The 10578-nt window shown below is 42.7% G+C and overlaps 1 protein-coding gene across 1 annotated transcript in view; it reads right to left on the bottom strand.

Moving 5' to 3' along the window:
• Ccdc175 (coiled-coil domain containing 175) overlaps positions 1-10578 on the bottom strand; it is an 81724-nt gene that overhangs the window by 63539 nt on the left and 7607 nt on the right. The window contains exons 3-5 of the mRNA XM_029566687.1: positions 9198-9309; positions 5868-6003; positions 2630-2858 (exon numbers count right to left, since the gene is read on the bottom strand). Coding sequence (XP_029422547.1) covers positions 2630-2858; positions 5868-6003; positions 9198-9309 — 477 coding nt within the window. The remainder of the gene's footprint in view (positions 1-2629; positions 2859-5867; positions 6004-9197; positions 9310-10578) is intronic.

The following is a 10578-nucleotide window of genomic DNA, read 5'->3' as shown; positions in this document are numbered from 1 at the left end:
CTTTGTTTTACAAGTCTTCATTTTACTTTTTAGCTTGTTATTTCTCTATTTCTCACTGTTTTTAAAAAATATTTTATTGATTCTTTTAGAATTTCATATACTGTACCTTTTGAAATAAATAAAGCTTAGGTGGCATAAAAAAGCTGGAGGGAAATATATTAGCAAAAACAACAACAACAGAAAAACCTGAAAAATACATACACACTATCTGACTACGAGTGCATGTGTACCTGAAGGCTACATCCCAATAAACACAGTGCCAGACGGAGAAACTTCCCTTAGAACGTTGGTCAGGGTAGTCCAAGAAACTCCCCAAATAACAGGCTATTGTCAGAGCCTTTGATTACCCACCCCAGGACTTGAAAGTAAGGCCCTATAGCTGGAGACAGGACATACTGCAGACACAGGACTTAGAGCGATGAAGCTGGAACTGACCTGGAGGCCACCTCCCTGAAGACTAGCTCTCATAGTTCTAGAGAACGCTGTGCAAACTGCTAAAGTATAAAACTCAATCAGTGGTCCAGCCCAGCTGTAAAGTCTAATAACCACAACAATCGGGAGCACAAACCATCTCTATTGGTGCAGTAGTGGCACTTTTATCTAGGGGGGGGTGTGCTGGACAGCTTTAGTGTCAACTTGACTCACCTGGGTTGAGGGAGCCTCAACTGGCGAATTGCCTTCATTGGACTGGCCTGTGGCCATGTCCATGGGGCACCTTCTTGATTGTTGAGTGATCTGGGAGGGCCCAGCCCACTGTGGGTGGTGTCTATGCTGCATAAGAAAGCAGGCTGAGCAGGGGCCTGGGAAGCAAGCCAGTAAGCAGTGATCCTCCATGGCCTGTGCTTCAGCTCCTGCCTCCAGGTTCCTGCCCTGAGTTCCTACCTTGGGCTCCCTAATGAACTGTGACCTGAGAAATGTAAGCTAAATAAACTCTTTCCTCCCCAAGTTGGTATTGGTCAGAGTGTTTTGTCACAGCAACGGAGAAACTAAGATGGGGCGATCAATAGCTATCTTATTGGATTAAAAGTCCTCTAAATGAGAGGGAACTCATGGGTGGCACTGTAAATATAGCCAAACGCATGGCTGGAGAGGTCATAAATCCCAGAGAAAACCATATCTCTGTTACATCTGTAGACAAATGAAATTTCTTATTGTATGCTAAATATGGATTCTTATGTTTACAGACAAGAATGCCATACATCACTCATCAAAGAAGCTCTTTTTGCAACAGATAGAGGCTATTTCAGAGTTTCACAACTGGTCACACACAGAGAGATACTCAGCCCTAAGTGACACATCTACAGTGGAACCTCCATACCAAAGGCTAGTGGAACTTAGGGGAACAGCAGGTAGAGAGTACTAACATCCCTCAACTCTCAACAGCAAAGCTTCCTAAAACAAGAGTGCAATACACACAGAAGGCCACAACTGGCTAAGCTTTGGAGAATAAGAGACTGTAGAGTTCGTGTCCCTAGATAGAACTCCTATACTAACCCTCACCCACCCATGGCTCGGGGACCACTATGGAAGAGGGGACAGAAAGATTGTAAGAGCCAGGGTTGGAGCACGACCATAACGAAAAAGAAGCTTTCAGGCCTGTGGGAACTTGTACATAAACTTGCAACAATGGTGACGGCATATATAAGACCCATGCTAACTCACTCAGACCCAGCATAGAATGGGGGAAATGGGCAGCAGGCCCAACCCTAGCCAAGGAGCTATTGGTAAATGATTAGTGTCGGGTGAAAGAGAGTAGATCTTCTTTGAGGGAGTGACTCTAGTTAGACTGACTAGATTCCAGTGGATGAACTTGCACCAAGGGATGTCTAGATACAAATGCTTTACAAGATAGGACTTAGCATATACGACAGAATACCTGAAATCTTGGGGGAGAGGCTATGGGGGTCAGAGAGGAGGGGAGGTGTCTAAATTTGATTAAGATGTATTCTATGAAATGCACAAAAGCTCAATAAAAATCACAAAATAAGTTAATTAAAATAAATTTTAAAAACAATAATAATAGAGGGCATGAAGTGGGAGATAGAAAGGACAGAAACAGGAGGTGGGAGAGGGCATCTGAATATGGTCAAAATACATTGGGTGGTGGATTCTGATCAACATAACAAAGCAGCTGGTGCAGCCTCTACAGGGGCAGAAAAAGAGACAGTAGCTCCCTCTGCCACCCTCCTGGGAAAACCACTGGCCTTGAAACACTGTTCACTCTTCATGTGCTGGGGCCTTGGCAGCCCCTCTGAAGGTTACTCCTGCTTCAGGCTGGTGCCCTGTCTGACTCCCAGGTCCTGTTCATACAGATGCTGCCTCGGGTCTGGAATTAGATAAGATGCTGGCAAACTCCCCATCTCTATGTCTACATACAAGCCAGAGGCCACTTCAGAGTCACAGAGTCTGGCATGTGCATTCTTCCCCTGACCCGAGATGCTTCAACACAGCTGAATGCCTTCTCCAAGAGGCTCCAAAAGACCTTGAGCCTCCCACTCTATTTCTGTTCAGCAGTTCACAGAGGATAACCACAAAGAGCACTTAACAGCCAGCTTTGAGGACGAATAAAACAGTTCCTATTTACTGCCTCAGGTGCTAATGAACAAAAATAATAAATTATATCACTTACCTGAGAAGCCAAAAGATCTTTTTTAAGCAAATATTCCTCTTTATGTTTTTCCAGTAATTCTTGCACCTCTTGCAGACATTGTTTTTGCAATATGATTTCTTCTCTCTCAAAGTTCAGTTTGGTACAGGTGTCATCTATGTAAAGAGTAGCTGTGGCTTTCTCTTCCAGGGTATGGTTCAGCAACAGGACAAACTTGGCATGCTGCTTTGACAGCTCTTCTTGCTTTTCACTAGGAGGAAAGAATCATGTACAACATAAAAAGGCACTCAGGAGAGGAAGGACTGAGTCTGTTTGGTGCTGTGAGCCCTCGTAAAGGTGCTTATGTGCTAGTTGTCTTTGCGATCATTTAAACTCAACTGAGATAAAGACAGAAGGAAACAGAACAAGTGTCAACCTTGCACCTGTTTGCCCACTGCTACAATGTCACCTGGCCCCACCTCACTCCATCCCTCCTCATGTAGCAGGTAATAATTAGAGAAGATGATTCCAAAGTCATTTTGAACAGGTGGATGGGATCTGACCAGATGCATGTTTTGAGGTAGGTCATTAAGTCAAAGGAAGATGATTGTTCCATCACATCTCCAGCCACTGATACCACAGCCCTGTAGGATGGTCCCAAGAGAAAGCTAGCCTTTCTCTGGACAGAAGTCAGAAAAGGAGGTAACATCCATTTTTACTGTTTAGAAGATGCCTGAGATTTGATCCTCATCTTTTCAACCAGATCTGAGTACAACAGGAGTCATGAACTTACACATTTAGTGCTGGTCACATATCCCTGAGGAAGACCTGATACTGGGAGAAACAGCCAGCCCAGGGAAAGCAGCCCAGGGAAAGCAGAAGGGTTTGAAGAAGGAAAAACAGGTGCCATTTCTCCACTTTACTTTTTTGATAGTCTTTTATTTGTTTATTTATTTACATTTTATGTGTATGAGTGTTTTGCTTGCATATATGTAAGTGTACCCATGTCATGCAAAGTTTGTGGAGACCAGAAGAGGGTGTTAAATTCCCCTGGAACTGGAGTTACAGATGGTTGCTAGCCACCATATGGATGCTGGGAATTGAACCTGGATCCTCTGCAAGAGAAGTCAGTGCTCTTACCTGCTGAGCCATCTCTCCAGCCCCTGTTTTACTTTTAAAAATTTGTATTTATTATTTTTATGTGTATGTGTGTATTGCCTGCATGTAGGTAAGTGCACCCATGTCGTGCAATGCCCACAGAGGTCAGAAGAGGCTGTCGGATCCCCTGGGACTGAAGTTATGGACAGTTGTTAGCTGCCATGTGGGTGCTGGGATTTGAACCCAGGTCTGCAAGAACAACCAGTGTTCTTAACTGCTGAGCCGTCTCTCCAGCCTGTTTTACTTTTTAAAAGCTCCTACAACATAAACACCTTGCCTAATTTTTAGTTCCAAGAGTTAGAGACTTAAGGTGGGGGATGTTTGAAGGCTCAAGAAAATAGAAACAGGCTGTTGGGAGATTTATTTTGCAGAGGCCACACTTTACAGAAAAGATACAATAAAAAGTATCTTGAGATAGAGGCCTGGTAAGGGGGTCAGTCAGTCAGTGGGTACTTTGTGGGTCCAGCACACAAAACCTGAGAAGGAATCAGCCCAAGGATTGAAAAGTCTCAGTCAAGCCCCAAAACCTAACTCTGTGTGTGTGTGTGTGTGTGTGTGTGTGTGTCTGTGTGCGTGTCTGAGAGAGAGAGAGAGAGAGACAGAGACAGAGAGAGAGAGAGAGGTGAGTTGAGAAGAGAGCACTCACAAACAGCAAGAGGGATCTGCCTTGTTTCTAGTTTCCCAGGACTACCCAGGAGACAGGGGAGGCTCACCACCACCCATCAGAGCTTGTGAGCACTTTGAGAATGTATCTTTCTTTGAAAAGTAGATGCAACAAGTGAGATTACAACTTGACAGTGCTAGCTAGCTTATCAAACCACCTCCTTCTATGTATACTGTGTCTTTCCCTAAAGATTTGTCAATGGTAGGAGTTCTCCCACTGTGTCAAAGTTAGCATTGACTTGGGAACTTGTAAGAGATGCAGAGATCTGGCTCTACCCTATTACCTGCTAGACCCATGGAATCCCAGCAATTTGTATTTTAACAAGCTCTCTCAGGATCCTGATGCTCATCCAAGTTTGAAAATCACAAGAGCATAAGGATGTGATGCTGCTGGATAAACGCAGCTGTGCATTCTATTTCTGGCTACTGGTTTAGAAATAATCTATGTATAGCTGTCTCTGGCAACAGTAGACAGCATGTTCTGTGCACAAATCTGCATTGTGAATTCTATAGAGGTTAGGCTATTCACTATTCCTCAAAATCAGATAATTATGATCCTTTTTCATGACATATCTCCCAGGACAGGTGTTCTGAGGTCCTGGTTTGGGAAGCATGTCCCTGAGCCTCCAAGGCCTTCAAATCTCCCCTTGATTCCTAAGGCTTTGCTATCTTGTGTACCAAACAACTATCTTCCATTGTAGCTTCCCAGGACACTTTCCCCCTATGTCAACAGTTCTTTGATCATTTCTTGGTCTAGACAACCAACATTCTGATATTGATGCATTAGTCTTGCAAATTTGCTTAGAGTGCTAAGTTATTCTCCAATCGTTTTACTGTTTTCTTCTAGAATAAATTTTCCTCTCACGAGCTGCAGCAAGTGAGGAGTTCTGAATCCAGTTTTACAGATGGAGCAAATGAGGCCCATGGGATGAAGTGTGAGTCTGAGGGAGCACACCTCAGGAATAAAGAACTGTAAGAGCCCAAGTTCCAGGCAGTTATATATGGTGTTCTCATTTAACTATACATGTAAACTCCAGAGCCCTCTCCTGGGAATCAACTCCATCCCCCAGTAGCTTATAAGCATGCCTCAGTATCTTTAAGCAAATGAACTAGATACATTAGATCTGGCTTGGTTTTTATTTAATTCCATCTTGCTTTGGAGCAGAGTGGAGATGCAAATGTATTTTTATACAAATAAAAACTAAAAACATTGTACGCCTCCATCTTGGGAGATGGCCTTGGAAGTGGTCTGTGGCTTACTCGTAACCAGTCTTTGATACTGGGAAGCTGGATTGGCCCTGAAATGGCATAGGACTTCTGGCTGCAGCAGGTGAAGATTTTCTGCTCAGCCTGGGTCTCTTAACCTGCCCTGCCCCAGTTCCAGTCAGAGGATAAAGCATGCTTTCTGCACTCAATCCAGATCCCTACTTTCTCAAATACTGAATTAAAAAATACCTACCCCAGGACTTCATTGCTTTCCTTCAGATCATTTATTCTCTTCTTTAGAAACTCTGCTTCATTATCCATCTTTGCAATCTTCTTTCGCATTTGATCTATCTCAAGAAGATTTAATTTGCGAGCATCTCTGACACATTCTTAAAAGCAAGAAGGAAATGTGACTCACTCAAGAAAGAGTATAATTGTAGATCCCCTCAAATTAAGAAGAAAACTGTCTTCCATAGGCATATTCTTCTCATATTTCTGTGCCAGGTACCTCTTGCCACTTTTTCCCACTTCAACCTCACCATTTTATTTCTCTGATTTCTGCTGCTGTTATGATAATCAGTTCCCATGCTCTGAAAAGTTTAACAGAGCTGCAGTCTGATAGCAACTGGCTCCCACTGGCCCCATGTATGCCTCGGCCCCTGCCTCGGACTTTCTACTGTCTCTAACACAGGGTTTCTTTAGGTACCACACCCATGCAAGTGAAACCAGAAACTTAGAAGGAGGGACAAACATTGGACAAATGCTGGACAGGAGGCAGGGCAGAAATACTTCTGCCTCCCATCAGTGGGTGAAATGAGTTAGATTATAGGGGCATGTTCTCATAATTAATTTCTTGGGGCTAGCTGGCCCTAACATTATAATGCTCCCCACATTGTTTCTCCTCCATGGTCTTGGTCTCCTTATCCTGCCCTTCCTCTTTGGATTATACTCCCTAAAAATACAATGGGCAAAAGTCATTGCCTCAGATTCTCTTTTCTGAGGAAGCCAATGTAATAGCTACTGAGCCATGAATAAATATCAAACAAGTGTAATCATGCAAGTAGGTCTTCAGTGAAAGGGTCAAGTTCATGAGGCTTTGAACACTGCTGTTTCAAAAGGTGCTTAACCATCTACTCCCACACAATTTCCCCAGACAGTAGATAATTGCTCCCCTCAGAGATATAGTTTACTTCCCTCTTAGTTTTTGTTTTTCTAGGTTATTAGTTAAATTTTTCACGGTAACAAAGTTTCTCAAACTTTGTTTCTCAAATATACATAAAATCACTGGGGAATCCTGTTATAATTCAGGTTCTGATGCAGAACAGTGGGTCTGGAGTGTGCTTGGAGATTCTAGGCTTTCTAAACAAGTTTTCACTTGCTGTTTATGTTGCTGATCCACAGACCACATGTCAAGCAGTAAGGTCACTTACATAAGGTCACTTAAACCTTCTTGGTTACATATGCAGCATGTATCAAGGACCTTATAAGGTAATGTGATATCGTATTTTTTCCTACTCAGAGGTGTTTCCCATTTATATAAATGTAACCCAAGCTGGAAAACAAAGAAAAGCAACCAAAAAAGTAAAACAAACATTTTTAACTTTTCCTTTGACACAGATTCTTCTAAGTCTTATTTTTTTCTGTGTATATGTAATTTGTATTTTCCTTGTCAAACTATTCTGACACCAAGCATATTGTTTTATTATATAACCTATGGAATTAGTTAGGGTCTAGCTTGAGGGCAGAAATCTCACAGTAAATTAAGCAGAAAAGTTAATTAAAAAGAGCCATTGACTACAACCAAAGATTAGAATAACAGGGGAACAGGTAGTAAGAACACAGGTAAACTGTAAACAATTCAGGAAAGGTTGAGACAGAGCTCAAGGAAGCAGTGACTCCAGTCCTGTGAGGCAAACCTCACTAAAGAGGTATGTGGCCCATTGGAAGGCAAAGAAATCTATGAAATGCCAAGCCAGCAGAACTTGCTGGAAATCCCTCTGGACTGTTAAGAGAACTTGTCTACACAGAGATACTCAGTGCAAAACTACCCAAAGAAGTACAGGGGAGCTCTTCACAGAGAGGTGCCTATCTGTGGCGCTGTGCTATGAAGCTATCCAAGGGGCTGGGGACAGTTTGGCCCCAAGGACCACAGGCTGCTGCTGAACTCAAGCATGCTGAAGTCACATGCTCTATGGGAGTCTGTCAAGCTGAGCACGGGAATCTGAAGAGAAATCCTTTCCTCTCTTTCTCTATAAAATCCTTTGCCCACTACTAAACATTTGCCAGTTGGTAAGGGGGAAATCTACAAGATACAGCTAGTTCCCTTACAGTTAGACAGATCATCATTGGTAAGTGGATAGATAGGTGGAACATCTATCTTAAATTTTTTTTTCTTTTCTTTTATGAGACAGGATCCCTGTAGGCCTGGCTGGTCTGGAATTCACTGTGTAGACTAGACTGGCCTTGATCTCACAAATACCTGCTTGCCTCTGCCTCCAGAGTACTGGGATCAAAGGTATGCATCAGGACACCTGGCTGCTTTCCTTTGCTTTCTGCCAGGTGAGGTAGCACATACCTGTAATCCCAGCACTTGGGGGTTAGAAGCAGGAGAAAGAGCTCCAGACCAGCCTGGGTTGCATGAAAACATGTCTTAAAACAAAATCAAAGTAAAATATAAACCCAAACAAACAAGCAAAATGCTATTTATTTATCTGAATCACCCTTTTTAAGATGGGCTCCTTGGGAAACAAATTCTATAGTTTGTGTGCAGAAAACATATGGTACAATATTTTCAGGAGCATCTCCTATGGAGATTAAGAGTGGCAAGACTGGCAGAGGGGAAACTAAAATGTGAAGAGCATTGGAACTGTGAGGACACTTCAGAGTTGCTCTATATTGATATAGGGAGTCATAGTAGCTGATCACTGATTGTGACACCTAGGGAGGAAATGTCACCTGGGGCAAAGCCACTGTCTTGGTGCAAAGTAATTTCTAGAGAGAAATTCAGCTGTGAACCATGGCCAACACTTCCAGCTGCTCGGAAAATGAATTTCACAATAGCCAAAAGGGAGAAGAAGCTAGCAAACCGTCCACTAGCAATGGGATGAATAAACAAAGTGAGGTAGATATACACCAGGGAATATTATTCCTCATTATACAGAAAAGACATTCCTACATGCTCCAATATAAATAAACCTTGAAGACCTTATGCTAAGTGAGAAAAGTTAGTCAAACGGGACTATTTAAACCAAGTACCTAGAGCTACCAAAGTGACACAAACCGAAAGTAGAATGATGAATTCGGACATCCAAGCTGCCTAATTTGATTGTATAAATATTAAACTGGGACAGGCTGATCCATCTCTTAATCTATTTAGAAACAAAATTATGCAAATTAAATGTCTATATGGTCATTATTTGCACTTGAAATATCGGTGGGGGGGAGGCATTATTACAGATCACACCGTTACACCAGGTCATCTTCCTAGTGATGCTTATACAAGCACAACTGTTAAGCTCATCTTGCTCACAAATACTGGGCTCTGTTTTCTTAAAAGAGAAACTAAATGACAACTTCACTGTACCTTCCACCTCCCTGTTAACAGTGAAGGGCACAGTTTCCAACAGGAAGTAGAGCCTGCTCAGCTCCATACTTTCAATTTCCAGAAGCTCAATTGTGTTTTTCCTCATTTCTTCCTAGAAAAATTAAATTACATTTTTAGAAAGTGAATGCACCTAAACAATAAGTTTGGTTTCCTAAGAAATGCTCTATTTATGTTTTCTGGGGTCAAAATTTCACTTTCACCAGACATCTTCTACTATTATTTTTATCTGGAGTAGAAATAGGAAGAGAATAAACTTCATAATCAGTTTTTTAAAGATATCATTGGATTTATCTTTGCATTTTGTTGATTATTTCACTCAGAAATCTTTTTCCTCAGTGTATCTATTTCTTGTACCTAGATTCAATCAATCTAAAGGGAAAGAGTCTAACAAGAACAATATTGAGAGAGAAGGCTACTTACTAAAAAAATAAAAATTGCCTATAAAACTATGCTTAGTGAGACCTCCTCCATCAGGGTACCTGCTGGGAGCTCAGCAGACCACCAGAATGTGCTGGGTTCTGGCCTCCATCTGGCCTCCAACTACCAGAGGGCTTGAGAACCCAGGGGACAGCCTGACAGCCCTGATCCTGCTTCCATGTGGTGGTGAGCTTCCCCTAATTGCACCATACCATCCCCCTACCTGGGATTTGCTGAGGTGCCTCCCAGGGCCCCAGGGCAGATCTGGTAGGCTAAGGCTGGGATCTCAGCAAACCACCAGAGAGTGCTGAGTTCTGACCCCCTCTGGCCTCCCTCTGGCATAGGGTTGACAATGCACAGGACTGCCTGAGAGACCCTGGGTCCTGCCTCTATGTGGTGAAGGAAGCCTGAGTGTACCTGATGAGAACCTGAATCGGGTTTCTGTGAGTACCCCTGAATAGCTGATCTGAAGCCATCAGTTCCCTCCAAAATAAACCTGAGAGAACCTGAACCCTCTACCAACCAGCTTTACATAATCAATAAAGAAAGGATCTAGGCACCTGGATAACACAAACAGAAGCATACTTCAACTTAATTTGCTAACAGAATCATAAACAACAAAAGAAATTCACATGCCAAACCACAACCAAAGAACAATAAAATGGAAAGCCAAAACACTATGTCCCCACCAAACCCCACCAATCCTGTAGAAGAGTTCTACAAAGGAGAACCCCCTAGAGATAACCCAGGACACTGAATTTAAAAGAACAATCATAAACATGACCAAGGAATTCAACAAATTTAAAGAACATGCCAGGTGTGGTGGTGCATGCCTTTAATCTCAGGACTTGGGAGGCAGAGGCAGGAGGATCTTTATGAGTTCAAGTCTAGCCTGATCTACATAGTGAGTTCCAGGACAGCTGGGGCTACGAGAGACCCTTTC

The sequence above is a fragment of the Nannospalax galili genome, unplaced genomic scaffold (genome assembly GCF_000622305.1).
Source record: "Nannospalax galili isolate Female #2095 unplaced genomic scaffold, S.galili_v1.0 scaffold336, whole genome shotgun sequence".
Classification (NCBI taxonomy): Eukaryota; Metazoa; Chordata; class Mammalia; order Rodentia; family Spalacidae; genus Nannospalax; species Nannospalax galili.
Note: the sequence above shows the minus strand (reverse complement) of the source record. Positions and strands in the feature narration are given on the sequence as shown.